General features: G+C 57.2%; 12 protein-coding genes across 12 annotated transcripts; 6 read left to right on the plus strand and 6 right to left on the minus strand.

Annotated features, from left to right (window-relative positions):
• Positions 1-17: 17 nt before the first annotated feature.
• Positions 18-4,307, plus strand: HETIRDRAFT_68430 (cysteine protease; the record flags this gene model as incomplete). Its single annotated transcript, XM_009551398.1, has 15 exons — positions 18-122; positions 181-330; positions 388-679; positions 729-917; positions 977-1,095; positions 1,147-1,256; positions 1,311-1,970; positions 2,023-2,108; positions 2,163-2,264; positions 2,324-2,479; positions 2,572-2,717; positions 2,773-3,759; positions 3,813-3,941; positions 4,008-4,192; positions 4,258-4,307. The coding sequence occupies 12 exons, from the start codon at positions 18-20 to the stop codon at positions 3,118-3,120; spliced, it is 2,463 nt and encodes an 820-aa protein (XP_009549693.1). The 3' UTR covers positions 3,121-3,759; positions 3,813-3,941; positions 4,008-4,192; positions 4,258-4,307.
• HETIRDRAFT_479626 (uncharacterized protein) lies at positions 3,179-5,176 on the minus strand. Its single transcript, XM_009552139.1, has 5 exons — positions 4,823-5,176; positions 4,258-4,750; positions 4,008-4,192; positions 3,813-3,941; positions 3,179-3,759 (listed from the first exon to the last, which is right to left on the minus strand). The coding sequence occupies exons 1-5, from the start codon at positions 5,159-5,161 to the stop codon at positions 3,646-3,648; spliced, it is 1,260 nt and encodes a 419-aa protein (XP_009550434.1). The 5' UTR covers positions 5,162-5,176; the 3' UTR covers positions 3,179-3,645.
• A 204-nt stretch (positions 5,177-5,380) lies between these two features.
• On the plus strand, positions 5,381-9,000 carry HETIRDRAFT_454403 (uncharacterized protein; the record flags this gene model as incomplete). The annotated part of the gene is made up of 3 exons (XM_009552140.1): positions 5,381-5,653; positions 5,706-7,987; positions 8,046-9,000. 3 exons carry the CDS (start codon positions 5,381-5,383, stop codon positions 8,998-9,000), a joined length of 3,510 nt encoding a protein of 1,169 aa, XP_009550435.1.
• Positions 9,001-9,101: 101 nt separating this feature from the next.
• Positions 9,102-9,652, minus strand: HETIRDRAFT_324863 (uncharacterized protein; the record flags this gene model as incomplete). The annotated part of the gene is made up of 3 exons (XM_009552141.1): positions 9,102-9,141; positions 9,200-9,471; positions 9,524-9,652. Coding segments are annotated over 3 exons (441 nt in total), but the record flags the coding sequence as incomplete, so codon positions are not given.
• Positions 9,653-10,268: 616 nt separating this feature from the next.
• HETIRDRAFT_436099 (uncharacterized protein) lies at positions 10,269-11,256 on the minus strand (the record flags this gene model as incomplete). The annotated part of the gene is made up of 4 exons (XM_009552142.1): positions 11,146-11,256; positions 10,776-11,094; positions 10,662-10,710; positions 10,269-10,602 (listed from the first exon to the last, which is right to left on the minus strand). Coding segments are annotated over exons 1-4 (777 nt in total), but the record flags the coding sequence as incomplete, so codon positions are not given.
• A 138-nt stretch (positions 11,257-11,394) lies between these two features.
• On the plus strand, positions 11,395-12,611 carry HETIRDRAFT_421183 (uncharacterized protein; the record flags this gene model as incomplete). Its single annotated transcript, XM_009552143.1, has 4 exons — positions 11,395-11,575; positions 11,633-11,652; positions 11,707-11,908; positions 11,962-12,611. 4 exons carry the CDS (start codon positions 11,395-11,397, stop codon positions 12,609-12,611), a joined length of 1,053 nt encoding a protein of 350 aa, XP_009550438.1.
• Positions 12,612-12,980: 369 nt separating this feature from the next.
• Positions 12,981-15,790, plus strand: gor8 (GMC oxidoreductase 8). Its single transcript, XM_009551399.1, has 10 exons — positions 12,981-13,507; positions 13,560-13,710; positions 13,764-13,988; positions 14,050-14,154; positions 14,207-14,452; positions 14,505-14,742; positions 14,804-14,843; positions 14,895-14,955; positions 15,012-15,133; positions 15,198-15,790. The coding sequence occupies exons 1-10, from the start codon at positions 13,179-13,181 to the stop codon at positions 15,514-15,516; spliced, it is 1,836 nt and encodes a 611-aa protein (XP_009549694.1). The 5' UTR covers positions 12,981-13,178; the 3' UTR covers positions 15,517-15,790.
• On the plus strand, positions 15,520-15,726 carry HETIRDRAFT_421185 (uncharacterized protein; the record flags this gene model as incomplete). Its single annotated transcript, XM_009552144.1, has 1 exon — positions 15,520-15,726. One exon carries the CDS (start codon positions 15,520-15,522, stop codon positions 15,724-15,726), a length of 207 nt encoding a protein of 68 aa, XP_009550439.1.
• A 684-nt stretch (positions 15,791-16,474) lies between the features above and the next one.
• HETIRDRAFT_109062 (uncharacterized protein) lies at positions 16,475-18,389 on the minus strand (the record flags this gene model as incomplete). The annotated part of the gene is made up of 3 exons (XM_009552145.1): positions 16,475-16,817; positions 16,874-17,637; positions 17,697-18,389. The coding sequence occupies 3 exons, from the start codon at positions 18,387-18,389 to the stop codon at positions 16,475-16,477; spliced, it is 1,800 nt and encodes a 599-aa protein (XP_009550440.1).
• Positions 18,390-18,471: 82 nt separating this feature from the next.
• On the minus strand, positions 18,472-20,165 carry GH61J (glycoside hydrolase family 61 protein 10). The gene is made up of 4 exons (XM_009551400.1): positions 19,533-20,165; positions 19,324-19,471; positions 19,044-19,273; positions 18,472-18,987 (listed from the first exon to the last, which is right to left on the minus strand). Exons 1-4 carry the CDS (start codon positions 19,824-19,826, stop codon positions 18,661-18,663), a joined length of 999 nt encoding a protein of 332 aa, XP_009549695.1. The 5' UTR covers positions 19,827-20,165; the 3' UTR covers positions 18,472-18,660.
• A 122-nt stretch (positions 20,166-20,287) lies between these two features.
• On the minus strand, positions 20,288-21,128 carry HETIRDRAFT_144946 (uncharacterized protein). The gene is made up of 2 exons (XM_009552146.1): positions 20,504-21,128; positions 20,288-20,447 (listed from the first exon to the last, which is right to left on the minus strand). The coding sequence occupies exon 1, from the start codon at positions 20,980-20,982 to the stop codon at positions 20,707-20,709; it is 276 nt and encodes a 91-aa protein (XP_009550441.1). The 5' UTR covers positions 20,983-21,128; the 3' UTR covers positions 20,288-20,447; positions 20,504-20,706.
• Positions 21,129-21,173: 45 nt separating this feature from the next.
• HETIRDRAFT_109064 (uncharacterized protein) lies at positions 21,174-22,054 on the plus strand (the record flags this gene model as incomplete). The annotated part of the gene is made up of 6 exons (XM_009552147.1): positions 21,174-21,402; positions 21,473-21,568; positions 21,631-21,656; positions 21,729-21,824; positions 21,883-21,977; positions 22,039-22,054. The coding sequence occupies 6 exons, from the start codon at positions 21,174-21,176 to the stop codon at positions 22,052-22,054; spliced, it is 558 nt and encodes a 185-aa protein (XP_009550442.1).
• Positions 22,055-22,170: the final 116 nt, after the last annotated feature.

Raw genomic sequence — 22,170 nt, forward strand, 5'->3', positions numbered from 1 at the left:
GAATCTTTACACCAGCGATGACCTCCACGAACGAGCAACTTGCGGAGATTTCGCGTCTCCAACACCCGAAGCTCTCTCAGGCAGTTCACCGCGAAGAGTGCACTCAATGTTTTGACAATCAGGTTCTTTCCAGCGTCGCACTCTTGTTCTGTGCGGCGTCTTACACATCTTGCGTAATAGGACAGTCCACTGGGCATCGATGTCTGTTTGATTTGCTTCAACGGGGGATGTCTGAGTGCGGAAAGACACCACGCGAGAACGCACGCCCAAAAGACTGGCCATCTGTATACCTTAAACGTCAAGCGCAAGCGCAAGCCGTCTGTCCAGCGTGTCAGTCTCGATGCTCGATGGCGGTTCCACGACTTTGCTAATGTGCTGAGCTTCCAGGAAGATGGTCAAGAACCACCGACGAAAATAACCAAGCTTGCCATCGTCGAAGATCGTGAAGAAGACAGATACGAGCATATAACCACCCTGAAGAATTGGAGGACCGATCCTCAGAACGGCGCTCCAGTTCATCCCGACGTCGGTGCACTCGCAAAGTCTGTCATTGACGGAGTGATGAAATCAATGTCATCCGCCCGCCAATCCGAAGTCAAAGCTTGGGAGGAAGAGATTCTCCCTTGCGAGCATACGCTTACCCTTGAACAGCTGGTCACGGGCCCAATCCCTGCCTCCGGTACGTCCCAACCCACACGCGGAGGTAGACATGACCGATGCTTTCTTAGGTCTCGCACATTGCGCGAAGTGTACCTTGAACGAGAACCTTTGGCTTTGCCTCACCTGCGGCTCACTGGGATGCGGTCGGCAGCAATTCGGCGGCTTTGGCGGTAACGGACATGGCCTCAGCCACTATGAGGAAACCAGACATCCTGTTAGCGTGAAGCTGGGAACCATCACTCCCGAGGGTGAAGCTGGTGATACCTTTTCATCCCTCGCGCACAAGGCTTCGCATGCTGATTACAGATCGCGATAGATATATACTGCTACGCGTGTAACGACTCAAAACTGGACCCCGCGCTTGTGCATCACCTTTCCAACTTTGGGATCAACATCCAGGCGCAAACGAAGACAGAAAAATCCATGACCGAACTTGTGAGATTATACTAATCCCTCGAGCGTCGCATTTTCTCAACCGCATTCCAGCAAATCGAACATAACCTGAAGTTTGACTTTTCGCTGACCGACGAGTCTGGGAAGGCGCTCGAGCCCGTATTTGGTCCAGGGCTCACGGGTCTGGCAAACTTGGGCAACAGGTTTTGTGTTCTGATTTGCCTGCGGAGTGTGATCACCTTCTGACCAAGCTACAGCTGCTACATGGCGTCCGTCCTTCAAACTTTATTTTCGCTATCTCCTTTCCAAGACCGTTATTTCACCACGGCACCGAAACATTGGGATACCTGCTCGGAGCCTCTGCCCGCCGCTTGCCTCGATTGCCAGATGCACAAAATCGCCGACGGGCTGCTCTCGGGCCGCTACTCGCACCCTCGCACGTTCTCTTCCCAGGCCCCGCTGCCCGCGGGAGCCAAAGCCTCCGACGCTGAGTCCCCGACGCCTGTATTCCAAGAAGGCCTGCGCCCCGCGCTGTTCAAGGCGCTCATCGGCAAGGGCCACGAGGAGTTCGCGACGATGAGGCAGCAGGACTCGGAGGAGTTCTTCTCGCATCTGCTCACGACGCTGCGGCGCCACACGCAGAGGGCCCGCCCGTCTGCGTCCGCCGAGCCGACCGAGATTTTCTCGTTCGGCATGGAGCAGCGGTTGCAGTGCACCGAGTGCCGGGGCGTGCGGTACAGGGTCGACAGCCAGGACGTGCTGAGCATCCCTGTGCCGCCGAGAGAGAAGGGCAAGGATGCAGACGGAAGAGCACAGTACGAGGAGGTCCTTATCGGCGAATGCCTAGATGCTGTGACCGGCCCAGAGGCCTTGGAGTACAAGTGTCCCCGATGCCAAAAGCAGGTCGTCGCGACCAAGTCAGTCGGCACGCGTTCTTCAGCGCAAGAGTCTCGCTCACGTTTGTCCCAGGCAGTCGAGGTTCTCCACGTTCCCGCAGACACTGGTCCTGCACGCCAAGAAGTTCCAGCTTGTGAATTGGGTGCCGACCAAACTTGGTAAAGGCATCCACGATGCGTCTCCCGCTCTTCCTAATCTTCCGATCGTTCCAGACATCCCCCTCGTGCTCCCCTCCGACGATATCCTCCAGCTCGACCAATTCCTCGGCCAGGGTTTGCAGCCCGACGAGAGCGCGCTCCCCGAGGACAAGTTAGGTACGTGCTTGCTCCTCCATGACCCTGCCCCGGGCACGCGTGACCCACTCGAGCCGCAGAGGCGCCCGGGCTGCCCGCCTTCAACGAGGCCGCGCTGTCCCAGCTCGAGGCAATGGGCTTTCCGACCCTCCGCTGCCACAAAGCGCTGCTCGCGACCGGCAACACCGACGCCGACACCGCCATGGAGTGGCTCTTCGCGCACATGGACGATCCCGGTGCGTGCACCCGCCCTCTCTCTCGCGCGCTTAGATACACCCCCTTGCACGCGCGGAATCCCTGACCCATCGCACGTCCTTACGCTACGCAGACATCGACGCGCCGATCGTGATCGGCAATGCGGGAGGCGCAGGCGCAAGCGTCAGCGCCGGACCCGAGCCGAGCGCGGAGCAGATCAGCATGCTCGTTGACATGGGCTTCACGCCCGCCCAAGCGCGCAAGGCCCTGCGCGAGACGGTAGGCTTGCGCTTCCTGCCGTGCGCTGATCCTCGCTGATCCTGTCGCGTCGCAGAACGCGGACCCTGAGCGCGCCGTCGAGTGGCTCTTCTCGCACCCCGAGGACACGGGCGAAGACGCCGCACCCGCCGCTGCACCCGCCAACGCCACCTCGCCCGCGTCCACGGCGGCTGGGCCTGGTGGCACGCGCGCGCTCCCGGCGCGCTACGTCCTCAAGGCGTTCGTGTCGCACAAGGGCCCGTCGGTGCACTCCGGGCACTACGTCGCGCACGTGCGCGTGCGCAGCGCGGACGGGGACGACCGGTGGGTGCTGTTCAACGACGAGAAGGTCGTCGCGGCCGACGCGGAGAGCGTGCGGGAGCTCAAGGCGCTGGCGTACCTGTACGTCTTCGAGCGCGTCTGAAGGGAAGCGCGGGGAAGCACGAGGCTGAGGCGTCATGAGACGCGGAACACGGGCGTATGGGGAAGGCGAATCAGCGGATCGGGATCGATTGTACGATAAGTAGGCTACAGTTTGCGGTTGGGGATCGATGTTACAGCGCGCCGCGGCGTCGAAATGTACTACGTGGGGTACCGTCGGGCCCTCGAGGCGAGGCGACTGCAGATGAATGATCTGGCGATCGCACTTGATTAACACGTAGAGTTCACGAAGCAGGCAGATGTGTGCCATGGTTGGAAGGATGTATGTAAAGAACAGATTGTAGACGACAAAAAAACAAATGGAAGGGGGGACAAGCAGCCGGGTCAGGAGGAATTAGCAACCACCACACGCAAACCGAAGAAGAGGAAGGAGGGGCGTAACCTATGAATGAAGGATTCGGACGGAAGCACGGACAGACGAGTGGGAGAGGGGTAAGGGGGGGCATATGGATGTTTGTCTTTTCAGGATGAACGAAGGACAGTCTTTTAGGTCGGGGAGAACGCAGCATCACTGCTGCTTGCACTCCTCCGGGTTCACGCTCGCAGCGGAAGCGGGGGCGCCGCCGCGGCCCTTGGGTCCGCCACGGCGTCTTGCCGGCAACTCCTCCTCGCTGTCCGAGTCCTGTGGAAAACACTGAGTACGAGACGAGGCGATAAGGAAACAGCGAGACGCACATCGTCCTCAAACCGATCCTCGTCATCCTCATCATCGTCGAGATCCTCATAGTCGTCATCATCGTCTTCATCGAGCATGTCGTACTCGAGCGCCTTGCCAGTGAAGTAATCGATCGCGCGGGGGATGATCTATGGCGATGAGGACGTGGCTGAGGATCTGGGGACGGTGAATGGGGAATGGAAGGACGGACGAACCTTTTCTTTGATGTCTTCGCCGATCTGATAATCCATCTCGAGTTTTTCCTCCAGTTCGTCGAGCTCCTCTTCCTCGATGTCGCCGTTGTCGATGGCATCCTCGTTGGGTGGCACGGGTGGAGAGAAAAAGTTGAAGAAGGACTCGGTTGGGCGGGCCTTGCGGACCAGGCGGGTGCGATTCGTGTCTGGCAGCACGCAAAAATAAGGTTAGCCGAGGGACGACAAGAGGAAAAGAGGGGGAAAAACGGACTCTTGTTGCGCTGCTTCTTGATCTCGAACTCCTTCGTGAGGTCCTGGTCCTCCTTCCACTTGATCTCTGTGCCGATGGCGCGATCGTAGACAAAGTCGCCCGAGTAGCCGACCTCCTCCTGGTAGACGTAAGTTTTTTCTAGGAGGGAATTCTCAAAGTAGTCGTTGGGACCAAAGGAGAAGAGGAGCTTGAAGCCAGGCTTGGGCTCTGTGGGGGGGAGGTACTCGATGCGGATGTCGGTGAGGTGCTTGAGGGCGGCGGCGTCGCGCTCTGTGATGAGCTCTGCGAGGCCGACGTGGTTGCGGAGGGCGGTGAGCCAGAACTCTGGGATTGCAGCGGCTGCGGCGGCTGAGGAGGAGTCGAGTGGCTTGTGGTCGGGATCGTCCTTGAGGGACTGGGCAGCGCCGGCCTCGAGCTCTTCGGGCGTCGGCTGTGCGGTGCCGGAGATGAGGGCGTGGCGACGGTCGTAGAGAGGTTTTTGAAGGTCGAGGTACTGTAGAGAGGGAGTGTGATGAGTGGGGTGGCATGGGGGAGGCGATATGAAGGGAAAAAAACGGGAACAGACTTTTTTCTCGAGCTCGAAGCACTCGCGCTTGTACTGATTTTGGAGCTCGTTCTGCTTGACCTGGACGCCCTTGAGGGCCTCGACGGAGAGTTTTACGTTGTCTGGGAGGCTCTCGATGTAGCCGGAGCTCTTGCCGAGGAGGCCCGCGATCTTGCCGTGGACGAGGCCGAGCATTGCGTGGTGGGCGGGGCTGGCGTCCTCTGCGGGCTCGTTGTCTTCCGAGATGTCGGGGACGGTGGGGCGGGAGAGGCCTGCGGTGATGGGAGCATGTGTGAGGGGAGTGTTCTGGGGGGTGGGTGCGGTGAGGTCGTTCTGGGAGATGGGCACGGTGGAGGACATTCTGGGAGAGCAGCGATTGCAGCGAGGGCGTGGAGCGTGAGCGTGAGCGTGAACGCGGGTCAAGGGTTATATCCACACACTTATCCCGGCGGAGTCTCGGCCGTCTCCGGAGATAACCCCCTTGTCCGTGACCGAGTCACATCAGCGCGTTCCTCACATAAGCCAGCCGTCCAGTCGCGTCCCCGCGCGTCGCCGCACAACCGCGCCGCGCCATAATACATGCCAGAATACTCAGAGCTCGCAAACTGGGACGGCGCGCTTTCTGATCCTCCAGACGCGCGCACGGACCGCAGCCCGTACTATCGCTATCCGCCACAGAGCACCGGCGACGTGCCCCAGGTGCCCGCCGCCCGGTCCCAGTTCACCGATGCTCGCAGCTCATCGTCCCTCCAGCCCCGAGCGTCTCCTCTGCCCCGCAAGTACGCGCCATCGTATCTCAGTCGGCCCACCCCGAAACCTGTTCATGCCCATCCTCGTCTCCCCTCATCCCAGGTCCGTGTCATGTCCCCCCACTTCATTTGCTCACGCTCATGCGCTTTCCTAGCCAACCGCTTCTTCCTCTTCCACAGCTCAATCTCTTGTCTCACGTCTGCCTCCGCCAGAACCTGCCCCCTGGGAGCACGACCCGCGCATGCTCGCCGCTCCCATCATTGACTTGACCGATCCCGACCCCGACACGCCCAACCACGCGCACGCCCCGTCCTACCTCAATACCCTCTCCACGCACGACGCCTCTACCTCTCTCCCGGCTCCCGATCTCCCGTGGAGCCCTTTCAGAGGCCCAGACGGTCCTGCGCGTCCGTCGGATAACCCAGCTGGCCCCCAGAATGCGCTGGCACGGGCCCTCGCCGACCCTCCCCAACGCGACCCGTCGCAAGCGCTTTCCCACGCCGCCCACCAACCTTCAAGCCCCGTCGCGCGACCTCCGCTAAACAGCACCCCCGACGACGAGGCCGCGGCGATGCTCGCCGCAAGCCTCTCCGAGCGCGTACGCCTCCCTCTGTCCCGTCCTGCGCCCCGCTCCGCCCCCATCTCTCACCCTCCGCACCTGCCTCTCCTCCCCGATCAGATATCGCCCCCGCCGTTCGCATCCCCGCTCACTCCGCTCGCCTCGCTCGACACGTCCCCGGCATCCACGCACGCTCCCGTCGCCGTCGCCGCTCCCCTTCGCCGCTCCCGCCGCCGCCGCCGCCGTCCCGCGCGCCAAGTCCTCGCCTACGTCGCGGTCCCGCCGTTCCCATCAGGCACGTCCGCCGCCGACTACCACCCGATGCCCGACGCAATCCCCGCGCACGCGCACGAGTCTTTCCATGCGGCGCCCTCGAAAGCCGGTAGACGAAAACGTGCGCGCACGGATCTGCACGACGGCGACGCGCACGGCAGCCCCAAGAAGATCCGCACGGAAGACTCGCGCGCCGCTCCCTGTCCCCAGCCCAAGCCCAAGCCGCGTCGATCGCATGCACAATCGGCGCAAGGCCACGCTGCGTCCGCCTCGACCGCGCCGCCGCCGCCGCCCCCGTGCGCCACGCCCGCAGAAGACGCAACCCTGGTCGACATCTTCGACCTCGACGCGCCGTACGCGCACCCCGTCGCTGCTCTCATGGTCGCGACGCGCCACATCCGCGCGGCCATGCCGCCCGAGCGACCCACGACGGCGTTGCCACGCGCATCTAGCGTCGCGGGGTCCATCGAGCGCGCGCAGGCGCGCCCCACGGGCTCTGGCGATGCTGTTCCCACCACGGGCAGCGAGCACGCGCCCTGTCCAGACGCGGAGGAGTTCATCGCACCCGTACCAGCACTTGCCGCCGCCGCCGCCGCCGACACGTACACATCCGCGCCGCACCCGCCCCTCTCAGAAGCGCTGCCCCCGCTCGACCTGTCGCACCACCCCACGCACGCGTTCGACGACGCCGGAGACGTCACGATGGCCGACCACTGGTCGCTCGACGCGCCATACACCGGAATCGGGGCCATCGACCCCGCCGAGCACGCGCAGCCGCACACCGCGGGCTTTGATGACGCTGTGCCCGCCGCGGGCACATGGCACGCGCCCTGTCCAGATGCGGAAGAGCCCGTCGTACCCACCGCCACCGCCCATGCGTACACATCTGGGTCCCCTCTGCTCCTCTCCGACGCGTTGCCCACACTCGGTCTGCCGCTGTACCCCGCGCACGCGTTCGGTGGCGGCGCCGGAGACGTCGCGATGGACGATCTCTGGCCGCTCAACGCGCAGTACGCTGGAATCAACACCATCGACCCGTCGCTGCTCGGCGGAGCACCCGCAGAGCCGTCGCACCACTCTCCCGCTCCCGCGCCTCCGACGCCCAGCGCGCTACGCTCTCCGGGCTCTCCGGGATCGCTGCGGTCCTCATCAGAGGCGTCGGACGACGTGCCCTTGGCGCTGTACGCACAGCCCCGCGCGCGTGCGAGGATCAAGAGCGCGGAGCCGTCGGAGCGTAGCGAGCAGCCCTCGCCCGACCCGTCCGAGCTGAGGCTCCAATACCCCTCTTCTTCTCCCGCCCGTCAGGACGAGGAGTCTGACTCCGACTCTGACAAAAGCGAGTTCGAGCCTGGGCCTGCAGCGCAGAAGCGTGTCCGTACAACGGAAGGCGCGAAGACCGACAAGGGCAAGGGCAGAGAAACCCGCATCGAAGGACAGTCGTCGAAGCGGGGGCCCCGTGCTACGGCCGTGACATACGCGCAAGACTCCAGCTTCTGCCACCACTGCCGCAACACGACACACCTCGCCAAGATGGGGTGCACGAACGGCATGCTGAGCGGCGAGCAGTGCAAGAAGCTGTTCTGCTGCCGCTGCGTCCAGAAAAGGTGCGTGGGTGGCGTGGGCCCCCTTCCTGTCACTACTACAACCCGCCGTCGTTTGCAGGTACCCCGACGTCGTGTTTGACGCGAGCAAGTGGTTCGCGAGCTGCCCGTACTGCCTGGACATCTGCAACTGTTCCGTGTGCTCCCTCCGGCGGGGGGAAGCTTACCTCAGGGAGCGCGACGGCGGATGGAAAAGGTGGGGTCGCGATCGTGACGGCGGCGGGTCCATCTCCTACGTCCCAGCGCCTGCTGGCCACACGAGCGCGGCTGTGGGGCCCACGACTGACACCGCGCCCTCGGTGGTGCCCGCCGAGAGGCTCTCAATCGCTGCGTACCCGAGCGGGACGTATTTCGGCACGGTCTACGGGCTGACGGGGGAGAAGGTCGGCGCGGCGTTCGTCGGCTCCGATCAAGAGGAAGTTGTCCTGCGCATCGCCGAGTCACCCGCGCCCGCGCCTCCGGCACCCTCGAGCAGCAAGAAGGCGACCACGACACACGTATTCGTTGGGAAGCCGCGCAAGGCGTGGGGGAAGGTCCGCGTTCGCGAGGTGGACGAGCACGGGAACGTCGTCAAGGCGCGGCGCCGGACAACGAAGAAAACGGGGACACTGTACATCGGGAGCGCCGAGCCGCTGCGCGCGCGCTGGAAATGGCGCTCGCTCATGGCGCCGATGCCGGATCCGTTCTCTGACTCTCCTCTGGCGTCGCCGACCAGCAGCGAGCTGTCGTTGCCGGGGCCGGACGAGGACGATGGCGATGGCGATGGCGGCGCGTGGCCGGGGGAGGTCGTTCTCGGAGAGGACGCGGGGTTAGGGGAGGTGCCGGGCCTGGGGCTCGATTTGGGCTTGGTGGGGCTGTCTGTGGTGGTGCCCGAGCCGGTCGTGCCAGGAGTTGCTCAGGAGGCGTCGGGGATGCAAGGAGCTGCAGTTGGACTGGCGACTACTTTTGGGGGGTTGATGAGCGACCAGGTCACGTTTGCAATCGCCGCAGGCCTTCGTGCCCTTCATGCAGCTTGATTTTTTGACGGCCCATCTAATGACACGTAACATTGAACGCACACAAGAAACTATTTTACAATCCTAATTTGGTATACAATTATGATACAGAACCGGCATACTCAGAGTTGACCACGCTTCCTGTACATCCCTCCTTCCTTCCTATTAAAGACGATGTACATGAAGAGCAGCACCGATGCCATATCATTGGATCGCTCACCTTGTCTCTCGTTCCACCATCTCCACCTTCTCCTTGTGCATCTGCTCAGCCTGCGCGTTGATTCTTGATGCTGCCTGTGTATCCGGGAACCCGATGACCCAAAAGTCAGGCGGCGTATTGCCGCGCTGCCACTGCTGCCGATGCCGCGATATCTCCTGCTTGTGGCTGTCGATAGCGTCCTGACGTTCGGCAGGCCGGGCAGGGGACGGGGACGGGGACCGCCACATGGGCGCGGAGAGGCGCGGGGGAAGCGGTCCGACCGCTTCATAGTACTACTTTGACATCAATTGGACGCGCTACGTATCTCAGAGCACGGATACGTACATCGCGGCAGCAGTCACAGTCGGTGCCATGGAGCCTCTGCCGTGCTTGACGACCTCTGACGACTTCGTCGAATTGATAATCTAGCTTCTCGTTGACGTCTGGATTGATCTCATACTGCGCGTTGATAGTTTTCAACGGCCTGCAGAGAGATAGCGAGTTAGTGCACGGGGGTAGATGCTCGCGAGACGGAAAGCTAACCGCTCCGCATTGCTACTGGTAACGTCCTGGGCAGCATCCTTCTCGATCGACGATCGATCGATCTGTTTCCATCGTTTCAAGGCAGTACTGTGCGGCGTTGGGGGAAAACGCTCGTCGTTCACGGGATGCGGAGGGTCATTATTCTGCGCTGTTGAACCGACACCACGAGGTCGGGCTTCACCGACGCGCGGGAGCGCCTTGGCAATACGGGGCGTGCGTGGAGTAGTCGGGACGTAAATAGAAGGGGCTATAGGGAATTTAGCAACTGAAGTTACGCAGATGACAGGGTATCGTGCCTTGCGAGTCATCTTCTGTCTGGGATAGGTCTTCTGAGTCACCGCCGTCGTACTTCCTCTTCAGCGAAGATGGCTGAGACTGGGCCGCCTTCCTCAAAGGGGATTCCCTGGGCGTTGAAAGCCTAGTCAAAGTGAAGTCAATATTGAGAGTCATATCCGAGTGGTATTCGATTGTACCGTTGCTCGTTCAAGATATTACGTGACAATGGCAGAGAGTTCTGCGAGGCCTGACTGGGAGCGTCTAGAGATGCAACTGGAGCCAGACGCGGATTAGTCGGTGAATCAAACGGCGCCGGCGCATTATTAAGATCGGAAGGTGAAGGGAAGCGGGACTGTGGTGTACTAAAAGGCGGGTCGGCGGACTTTCTCATGCGGTCCTTCAACTTCTTGTGAGCTTTTTGTTTATGAGCCCATTTCCTCAACCTATCGTATTTCTTGATGGAATTCATGAGTTCTTTGGTGGCACGCTCTTTCACCTCCAACAGACTGTCGTAGCGTTTCTGAAGTTCGGAGAGCTCTTCCTGGGTATCCACAAGCCGTTCGGCAATTGAAGAGCTCTCAACACTCGTCGGCACGGAGGCATGGCTATGGGAGTTATGAACAATTTCGTTTCAAAACACAAAACGATATATATGCGCGCATACCTGACTGCCTGAAAAAACTCGCGCAGATCCGCATGATTTACGCGTCGATCTGGATAGAATTTCGAATCCTCTCGATTGTTGTTTAGTGACTACATATGTTTCGTTCTCGCTCACCTGCGGGATTTACTGGCTGTGTTCTAAGCTCTTCGTTCTCTTGACGAAGTGAAGCGACGGCGCGAGATAACTCCTGGTTCTTGTTAAAGTCGCCTTTCCGAAGCTCCTGCAGTCTATTGAGCTGCTGTTCCAGCAGAGCCACTCGTGTCGAGTTATATTCGATAGTGGCGCGGTTGTAGAGCTGAGGGTATATTGATATATTTTCTTCTGCCTCTTCAATGTTCCCAAAACCAAGTTCCGACGCAAGCCGCTGTCCCCGCTGTGTAGCTTCAAAACACTTGCGCTCTGATTCGCGCTTTGCGTTACGAAGGTTCGCAACCTGTCGTACGTGAGCCACTGAACGATATCGGAAGCTATGAAAAGGCGGTACCTGCTGCTCGAGACCTCTAAGACGGCGGTCGAGTCCAACAGGTGAGTCGTTTATGTCGTTGCCGGGGGCGGACATCTATGTGTCCTGTTCATGTCAAAGGTAAGACTAAACGCGACCCGTCACGAGCGGTCACAACACAGGTCTTCATGTGACACTAGGAGTGATGTAACCGTCTTCCGCGGATCGGACAGGTTCGGACGCAAAGCGGAATCGCGCGACTCTGCAACCTCGATACTGTTCGAACATCCTATGGATCCACAGCAGACCATCGGCCTGCTTGTGCTCGCATCCTACTTCTTGCTGATATTTGTACTGTTATATATTATTTGCGCTTCTTTTTTACCTCTCAATGTCCCCCGCAATGGCCCCAATTACCGTGCCTATACCTTTACTGTGCTGACGCTGAGCTCTTTCGCTCACACTTGGTACTGTGAGTCTCAATTTTGTCAACAGCTTCACGTTTTAATCGGTTTCGAACGGATCATAGACATGTTTGCGTTCATGGGAGTAAGCTTAACCAATCATCATCAGAGGCATCGTTCGTGACGCTCTGCTATCTAGTGGAGCTTTTCCAATTATGAGCGGCTGCACTCCGCGGAAGCAACGCAACCGATGCTGGAGAGAGTAGGAAATTGGCTAGCAAATACAGGCTTGTTCGAGGAAGCGTGGGCTGTCGTATGTTCAACTCCCCGGAATTGGTGGTGGAGCGAACAGTTATGCCTCTATACTGTGGGTTTCTGGACTGTCTTTTTATTGTCGGAAGGTTCGTGGTTGCTATCATCCAGTAAATGCATACAGCTCATCTCATTGTTTCAGGCCGCAGACGCAAAATAAAACATATCTGGGCTTATATGATGCTAGGGCAGGTCGTCGCCATTTCCGTCGCAGCGAACTTGTTTTATATAGCGCTGGCCTTATATCCTGACCCAAAGCCAGAAGAGAAACTTACTCGGCGGCGAAACACTGTCCCTATGATTCTTTGGAGCAGCATTCTGCTTTCCCTTTCCACTGTTTACCTCGTTCCCACGTCAATCGAACAGGGATACTTCCTCTCCAATCTCCTCACGATGCATGTGCTTTTAGTTATTCCACTCGCCTCTCCAGATGCCTTGCTATCCTCGGCCGTGCTTCGGATGCGAGCACGGACTCTATATGGCTTGATTGCACTGGCTTCCATTCTTCCACGTATTCGTACAGTTTCGACTGCTTTTGCCTCCTTGCCGGTTGAAGCTCGACATGTGTCCGGTGCTGTGTCCGCCCTGTGGGAAACCTTACATTCTCATCCCGCTCAGTCCTCCATTGGATGGGATGTGGTGTGGACGACCGCCTCATTCTTTCTTTGGACCTTCTCCCCTCTGCAGATGATTAAGTATCTGATCCCCTGCGTTCTAGCTACCAGCGTGCCATCAGCCGGTTTCATCGCTCCATTCGTTATGTGGCGAAGCAGTCGTGCTGTTGAGCTCTGATCACCGCCGTGAGTGCATTTAGATCCGCGAGTCGATGAGAAGCCACTTATGCATGTTTTGTTCCTCTGTCAACGTACAATATCATGATTCCCCGTCTTCAAAGGACCGTTTGGGCTGTCGTCTTGCTCGTATTCGACAGTCGTGATTGCCTGGCATAACGTTATGAGGCTCGATAGAATAGGATCGTTCAGAGGTCCTTTGTAGATGGTCTCGCAATGCCCAAACACCCATGCATCGTCCGATATTACAATACAGTCTGGTGTTTGTTTGTGCTTTTTGTGTCCTAGAATTCTAGTGCAGTGCTAGTGACTTACCAGCGCGTGGCGATCAGTGTCTTGGCAGTTTGATCTTTTTTTTTTCAATGATGGACAGGACCAATCGCGGGGATCGTAGACCGGCTGTTTCCGTTATGTAATGCGTCTGACTTGTTTCCGGTCCACACATGCAGCGACCGCTCTGTACCCCAGAGGCCATTAAAGAGCGCAACGGTATAAAAGATGGTAGTAGATCGGTCTCCAGCAACCGTCTCTTTTTCTTTCCCTTTCCCTCTTTCTAGACTGACGACCAATGCGGTCTTTACTTCCTCTCCTTTCCCTTATACATCTGGCTTTGGCCGTCCCAAGTCAACCTCTACAGAAGCGCGCGCACGGTGTAGTCTCGGATCCTTCTGCTGCAGCGGGACACACCTACGATTATATTGTCGTGGGAGCCGGCCTTACTGGAACCACGGTCGCCGCACGCCTAGCAGAGAACTCAGAGATAAAGGTCCTACTTGTGGAAGCGGGCGATGACAACCGAGATGATTCCCGGGTTTACGACATCTACGCGTACTCACAAGCCTTCGGAACTGAACTTGACTGGGCTTGGAGTACCGACCAAGGTAAAACCATGAGAGGGTGCGTTTGTTCTCTAGCCAATGTACGTGGACGTGCCTTACCTTCAGTATAGCGGCAAGACTCTTGGTGGAAGTTCCTCCATCAACGGAGGACACTGGACGAGAGGTATGAGTTCTCAGTACGACGCCTGGTCCACTCTACTTGAGAGCTCCGAGTCCAGCGTTGGCTGGAACTGGGACAACTTGTGGGGTTACATGAAGAAGGTCGGTCACGAAGATCGGTCCGAGTCTAGTATCCAGCTCATCACATCCTTTAGGCCGAAGCGTTCTCCGCTCCCAACGACCAGCAGCGTGCTAAGGGCGCTAATGACGTCGATTCGTATCACGGAAGTAATGGCCCCGTCCAGGTCACCTACCCTGACCTCATGTATGGCGGCCCTGAGCAACCGAATTTCGCGAAGACTGTCCAAGCTGTGACGGGTATAAAGCTTTTACCTGATATTAATGGTGGTGATTCGAATTGCGTATCATTCACCCCAGTGGTACGTTGCATAATCACACCGAATTGTAAGCATACCACGTCTGAGAATCTGTATGATATAGTCCCTCAACTGGCACGATGGAGACCATCGATCGTCTGCTGCAACTGCATATCTTTCACCCGTAGAAGACCAGCGGAAAAATTGGCTGACCTTGGTCAACAACCAGGTTCATTCATTTTCGCTTGCCATTACTTGCCCTCGTTGACACGCTTTCATAGGTTACGAAGATCCTATTTGCCGACGGTAGCACTGCCCCGCACAGGGCAACCGGTGTCGAATACGGCTCATCAGACGGTGCTCGTTACACTGCCTATGCTCGACGGGAAGTGATTATTGCTGCGGGTGCTATCCAGACTCCAGCCTTGTTGCAATTGTCTGGCATCGGTGACTCTGCTCTGCTCAGTAAGATTGGGGTCAATACGCTTATCGATCTCAAGACCGTTGGACGTAACCTCCAGGAGCAGGTATGTTTACGAGCAGTCATCGCTTTGCGCAATATCTCATCGGACCTGTCAGACAATGAACTCTCTTGGTGCGCACGGGAATGGGTTCGATAAAGGTGGAAACGGGCCGTCGGGTGTGATTGCATACCCGAACCTCAACCAAGTTTTCGGATCCTCCGCGGCCGCTGTTGCGCAGAATATCACGAACTCTTTAAATGAATGGGCGGTATCTCAGGCATCTTCCGCTCTTTCTGCAGAGGCGTTGGAAACCATTTACAAGGTACAGGCCGACCAAATTATCAATCACAATGGTGCGTTTGTCGTTCTGTTCTGGCACGAAACGACGAGGCCAACCCTGGATGTTGCCAATAGCCCCCGTCGTCGAGCTGTTCTATGATACCGGATACCCTGAGTAAGCTTCTGTCAGCTGTTTGCAATGTACCGAAACTGATATGTGCTGTAGTGATTTGGGCATCGACATGTGGCAGCTGCTTCCCTTCAGCAGGGGGACTGTCTCCATCACGGTGAGCATCTTTCTTTGTCAAATCCATATGTGAACACTGGCTAAAATTGGGACCAGAACGCGAACCCCTTCACGAAGCCAGCGGTCAATGTCAACTACTTTGGCGTCCCTTGGGACCTCGATGTCCAAATCGCTGGAGCACGTCTGTCGCGCAAAATTCTCAGCAGCTCACCGACCAGGTGCGTGGTATCGCGATGTCCATGCTCTACGGTCTTGATGCTTACCGATTATCCCTATCTACAGTTCTCTATCCACCGGCGAGACACACCCTGGCTACTCTGTCGTCCCAAACGACGCGATCGGTGGCTCAGACGACGCATGGAAGAAGTGGATCCTGGACACCCAAGCTGGCTTCGCCGCCGTTTCACACCCAATCGGCACAGCAAGCATGATGCGGCGTGACCTCGGAGGCGTGGTGGATGCCCACCTCATCGTTTACGACACTGCCAACTTGCGAGTCGTCGATGCATCGGTACTGCCGCTGCAAGTGAGCGCGCATCTCTCAAGCACACTGTACGGCGTCGCGGAGAAGGCGGCTGACCTCATCAAGGCTGCGCAGTGAGGGATGTCTAAGGACGATTTTATGGCCGCCATTGACGCTTTCCGTTTGTTCGGTGTGCTGCTTTACTTATCAATTCTGCTTTCCAAGTTTGGTATGTTGTCCGTGAAAACCGCTACGCTGTGCTCCATATTTGTATCCTACATTCCCTCAAGTTTCAGCTCCATTGAGCGACTCGGACCTACTCGGGCCTCGACACTTGCCACTAATTGACTCGCACATTATTTATCGCACACTCCTTGCCGAATACCCAACTGCCACTTTCCCATACACCCCGTATTCTATTCAGCATGTCTGACAAACGAAACACTCCGAGGTTCGCTTCGGCCGATAGTCTGTTAAATCTCGCAGGTTTTGCTGGCTGTGTGAGTCGCAGTTCCTGGGAGGTCTCAGCTAATCGTCCTAGATCTTCCTCGACGGTGTGTGGAGTAATAGAGTGGGACGCGCTCCGTGCGCCTGGCTTGCGCGTGATAAATCGTGGCCCATCACGGTGACACACGGCTTATACAGGTCTAATGGAGGTGCCTGGCCTGTATCCTCTTATGAGCAATGCTTAGACAATGCGGTGGGCGGAATTGCCACTATGACCCGCCCGAGCGCTTGTGGATTTTCAGATGTTTTTATAAGCGCAACCATTCTGCGAATACACTAAGGGGCTCAAATTGTACCTAGGCCGGGAATTTTTCGCCTTGACTCCAACGTAAAAGTCTCGCAGACAGCAATTCACCGGATTGTCAACGCGCAGGAAAATGATCTAGAGCACTCATAGAGTGAGATGTACGACGAATCGTGTATATCCAAGTAGTGTAATGTCCATATGAGCAGTAGTAAGTCCATCGTGTGTGGGACAAATATTGCACGACAAGCTGGACCCAGAGAGAGAAGGATGGCCGAGGCAGGAATAATAATATGACGAAGCAAAAATAGGTGAAAAGCGCAGACAGGATCCTGTAAAACGGCTCTACGAGCCAAAGACGCGCCCGTCCTTAAAATCCATGTCCGAGATACCTAGAAACTTTTCAAACGACCTCTCCAACCCATTATCCGCGTGAGCGAAATCCACAAAAGTGCTTGTCTCAGTGCTGTGCGTCGTCGTCGGCTGGAAGTCCATAGAGTGCATGATCTCGTGTTCGCCTGGGTATGCAAGCACTGAAACTGGAAAGCCGTCCAATAGACCAGACGGCGTAACAGGTGAGGGATCCGATCTGTTCGAGGTGCCGCTCGAACCCGATCTCGTGTGATCTAACAAAGTTTGGTAGACGGATGATGGATGAGTTGACATCGGGGAGGGGGGGAAGGACTCGCTGCAATGTAAATTAATCAGAATCTGGATGAGCATAACGGCTGAAGTAAATCTCACGAGCTAGCTGATGGGATATCGAGTGGCACGCCTTCATTAGAGAAAGGCGGCAAGGGGGTTTCCATCGAGACAGGCAATGGCATGTGCATCGCTTCAGAAAATGCGCGAGCCCTACCGTTGTGCAGAGGCGGATAATTTTGCCTGTGCATAACCTCGTTGTGATATATGCTCGTCGAATCCACACCCATGAAGCCAACATGGTTGCGACCCAATCTCCACTGCTGGTCGTCAAGTACGTGATAAGAGTTGAGAGGCTGTATGGGTGCCTGTGGATGCAGGGAAGTCTGTCCGAAGGCATTGAACATGGACAGATCTAGCGGCGGAGGGCGGGTACGCCTCTGCATTCCCACTCGAGACCCATGGTCCACCACCTGCGCGACGCCGTCCAGGTCACCGCTGAAAGATACAGGATCACGGATTTCAGGGAGATATTCGGTGCGAGGATCATCCTGCTGCTCGCAGGCGATAGGAGTTCGGTGCAATTCAGCGATAGGGGTATCGATCATCGGCGACTTCGAAGGCTGTGGCGCTTTGGGATTACACTCTGGTGCAGAGCGGGAGGGAAGAGTCATCGCGCGCTTTCTCGCGGGTTGTTCAGCATCTTGTGATTTCGGGGAGCCACTGCTAGAGGGACGCTTGTTCGAGGCGGGAAGCGCACCAGGCACTTTGGGTTTGTTCGGCCCGCGCATCCTCCGCTCTGGAGCGTACTCGCAGACGAGGCCACGGCTGAAGCAGCGTCGACAGACGGGATGCTCGCCGGAGCACTGAGAAAATCATTGTCAGCAGTGAGACTGTGAGCGAGAGGGGTAATCAAGGGACAGACCTTCGCCTTGCGCGAGCGACACTTCTCACACGCTTGCGCTGTACGGATGCGGGAGTGTTCGGCAGTGCGCGAGAAGAGACCAGTGGAAGGATCGAGCGATCCGGATACGCCAGGGGCATCAACGACACTATTATTCGGTAAGGGGGCGTGAGCGAGTTGTGGGGAATGATGAATCAAAGGGTCAGGGATGGCGATAGGTATTTCGGTGTGAGAATGCGGTTGGAAATGGTTGAGGGCCGAGTAGAACTGATGAAAACCTGTAGAGTGGGTGTCGAAACCCAGATTTTGCTGCGGTTGGAAGGTGTGCATGCCGTCGCAATTTAGATCGAGCGTCCATTGCTCCAGGGCCAAATGTGACTGAAACTGGGGCGCCTGGGGCAGGGAAGACTGCGAGGGGGAACGACGGGGAAGACAGGGGACGGGAGAGATGATGTGAGAGAATGACATGGGAGAGAGGAGGAGGGCGAGGGCGGGGAGGTTGGAGGGTTTAAGAAAGGATTGGATGCCGACTTGGATTGAGAGGAGTGCCGAGGCGTTGGCTGTGCAAGTTGCCGATCTGGCGGTGGGTATCGCCGGGGTGGATGACTGCATGCTCCAAATGTGTTCAATGGGCCGTCCGTTCCTTTCGAACTCGCCCCTTTCCTCCCGCCAAACCAGGCCAGCCCCTAATAGCCCGTCTTCGTCACGAGGCATACGTCATCGTCACTCACCGTCACACGCTAGCGCTTACCGTCACACCTGAGCGCTTGCAAGCGCTGCACTCGGCTCTAAAAATGCATAGCAAGCGGCTTCAAATACATTCGATAATAACCTCGGACAGACCTATAGAGATACATATCCACCTGACCCAATAATATACGATAATAAGGCTACACGGGGCCTCCAGGGCATGTCCGCTCGTAATATAACGTCGCCCATCATGTCAGTGTCGTGTCCCAGCGTACCCAGCGCGTCAGTTCCTCGTTCACGGATGGTGGATCAAATCCCGCATGATCCTGCTCAAGTGCTTCGGTCTGCTTGCGACGTCCCTCTTCGTCGCGTTCACGGCGGTACGCTTCTTGAGATTGCACTGTTTCGACGGCGACGAGTTTGACGGTGACGACGTCGGGTAACCTGTGGCAGCAGCTGAAGTGGGCGACGCGGGCTGTCCTTTGGCGCTGGTGCTCGCGGGCGCAGGACTATCGGCAGCGCTCGATGGAGCTTGGCCTTGTCCAGTGGCAGTGTCAGCGATAGCAGCCAGATTCGACATGGCCGGGCCAGGGAAGGAGTAAACGAGTCCTGGATTGAACACCTGGGATAACCATATCAGCGTCGAGTCCGATCACCAAGTGAGCTAGACGCGCTTACATCCGGAACAAGGATTCCGGGTTCGGTGTCGGTGTACCCACCAGGGAACGTCACCGTTTGGTTCGGTTGTCCTGTCTGCGAGCCGCCAATGTTCACTTGCGTGCAAGAAGGGTAGAATTCGGCACCGCCGGGGGAGACAGCAAGATGGAGCGCAATGATCTCGTGCCGGATGAGGTACTGGCCAGGGGCGATATCATTGGAGAGGGTGACGGACACAGGCTGGCCGTTCACTATGGAATGATCAGACAAGAATGGAGGGCTGACAGTGGAGGCGACGCACTGATGTCCTGCTGGTACCATGTCGACCCGTCGGGCTTCATCCCCAGCTCATCGACCTTGAACCACTGGGCGTCGGTCGAGTTGTACTTGTCGCACGTCCCATCGCACTTGGCCATGTAAGTCATCACAGGCCCGGTGTTATGAGGCCACTGCCACCCGAAAAAGAAAGGTCAGACGATGAATGGATGTTCAGCAGGGAAAACTACGTACGTTGGACCCGATGTCGCTCCACAGAAAGTCGATCTTGCTTCCGGGGTTGGCATTGGCGACCTGGCTCGCGAGCTGAGCGTTCTGACCACAGTTGAGGAAAGGATTGTCGGCGCCCTTGACGGGGCTGTTGGTGTCGACCTGACGGATCGGGCTGGGATCGGTGTTGCCGGCGGGGACGTTTCCCTTGTATGTGGTGCCATCAATAGTGATCGATGCGAGATAACCGTGTGCAGCTGCGCGAGGAAGATACGCAGCGAGAGCTAGGAGTGCGGGGGCGATGGAGAGAGGATGCATGGTGAACGTGGAAGAGAAGGAGGCGTAAGAAGGATGTCAGTATAAGAAGGGTTTGAGGAATGTATGGAGGGAGCTCGTCGAGAGCGATGGAAGATACTTTTAAAGGTTAAGATATCGATATTTATAGGAGTGAAGACAAAAACGAGGTGGGCATGCGGAATCCATTGTTCCTTACGGCAGGCCTTGAGGCTAGCGGTCCGCCTTGTTACACCGCCACAAAGCGAAAGCGTGGACATACGGGGTTTGATAATAAGAGACCACTGTACCAAGCATTATTGATGCCAGCCGAGAACAAGACGCTTTAGCCACAGAACAGAGTTAGGTGGCTGTTGTTGATGGTGGCAGCAGTGACGATAGACAATGCGAGATGTTCAAAGTCAGTCAATATTTGTCAGCAACTTCCAGCTGATCAGTGACCGCGTTTTGTCCACGGTGCATACCTGTGCACACGTACGCTTCAACGACGTTGAACGATGTCCAGTTGTCGACAGGCATTACTTCAAAACAGGCAAAGCTGGTACAATGTTATTGATTTTCTCCGCATCTCTAAGGCGCGGTCCACACACGGCCATCATCTCTCCCGATCGATTAGCGACTCCTGGCATCTACCTTGCGCGATAGGTGGGGTTTCGGCCAGCGAAACAGCCACTTGAAGCTGTCTAAACACCTTTCCAAAGATCACGCTGCCAGTTTCGGATAAGGTGCGTAACAAGGCAGGCAAGCCTACGTTTCCTGTCGCTTCGGAGATCGCAAAGGAGGCCGACTAGGGAGGATCACAGTCAAGCTTCAGCACCTTCGCGCCGTGTGGTGGAGGCGAGGAAACGTTAGAGTTTGTGCTGGCGCCCTCGAGCCGTTCATGTAACTCTATCTCCACTGGGCGTCAATGCATATGCGGTGGGTTGACCCCAGCGTGGCCTCGTCCCGTGCTCTGACCTTGTTGAGCCGCACAACGCCAGCCATCGGTGAGCCATGTGATCGCGTACATTCCCGTTCTTTCCAAACTTGGAATCTTCACGACCGTCCCGAGGCGCCCTGTCGTCATACCAGGGCTTTGTGGCCCCTCACGTCGGTCTTGAGCATCCGCTGCCACCCTAGACACTCCTTCGACTCTCACGTGTGCCCTTCCCTCGAAATCCAGGCCATCATTTGCTTGCATATTTGCGCACCGTTGATATATTACGACTGCTGTAACGTCTGATTCGGTCTACTCCACCCGCTTTTTCTCATGTGCTCTCGTTCCCTCTCTGACACCGCGGATCCGTCGAGGCGCTCGTAGGCCTATAAAGTCACGATTGTTTGACCTGTGTAATGCACACCTACTTTTCTACTTCTCAGACCATCACAGCCATGCAGCTCCTTTCCATTCTTGCCCTCGCCCTTTCCTTCTCTGGAGCCGTGCTCGCCGTCCAATGCGACGACAAGAAGACGCTCTCGCAGACCGTCATAGGCGCGAATAAGGACGTCAGCGTCCAAGTCGTTCACTGCTCCAACACTATCACGCCCGTTGCCGACACCATTGCTGTGCGCGATGTCCCCGTCCTCGAGAAGCGCCAGGCGAACGTCTGCGGAGCAACCTGTGCGTCCCTCGGCCATCCAGCCGAAGGCATGTTCTGCATGCGCTTCGAGGACTGACCGTTGATGCCTAGGCACCACCAACTGCTTCACTCCATCGGGAGGAGGTCCTGACCCGAACGAGTGCAACGTCATCGCAGACGCGCTGCTCTACGACAGCCAGAACATCGGTGCGCGCGCCTTTTGGAGTGTCCTCGCTCGAACTCGACAGCTGACATTTTTGTGCGCAAAGGGCCGCTCTTCACGATGGACCCCGCTGTGAGTGCTGCCCGTCTCCGATCGCCTCAGCCAATCTAACCCCCCTCCCCGCGTCCTCTCCCCCTCACACAGCAAAATTCGTCTCTGATCGTCATGACGTATCGCAGCTGCGAAACTTTTATAGTCAACCAGGCCAACACATCGCTGCAGTACTGTCGCAGTGACTGGGTGTGACACCTTGTCGCCTTTCTTGCTGCTCATCTGCCTGACCTCTTTTTATTTCTAGTCTTCCCTTGTCGATTATATCGCGTTCAACTGTCAATCGACTGAGAACGCGCATGGTGGCAACTGCGTCGCGAGTGACCAGCGGTGGTTCGTGCAGTACGTCAGATTTATCCTTCCACCTGCCAGCCTTCGTCGCTGAAATTTGAGAATATCACAGGGTCCAGCACTCGTAAATCAGCCGAGCTCGCAGTTGAGCTAGTCCTCTCTTCCGTTTTTCGCTGTGAAGTTACATAACAACTCAAACTTTCTTGGACATTCCTCTGCATCGCTTGAGTTTTGAACATACTCC

Source organism: Heterobasidion irregulare (genome assembly GCF_000320585.1).
Source record: "Heterobasidion irregulare TC 32-1 unplaced genomic scaffold scaffold_09, whole genome shotgun sequence".
In the NCBI taxonomy this organism is placed as follows: domain Eukaryota; kingdom Fungi; phylum Basidiomycota; class Agaricomycetes; order Russulales; family Bondarzewiaceae; genus Heterobasidion; species Heterobasidion irregulare.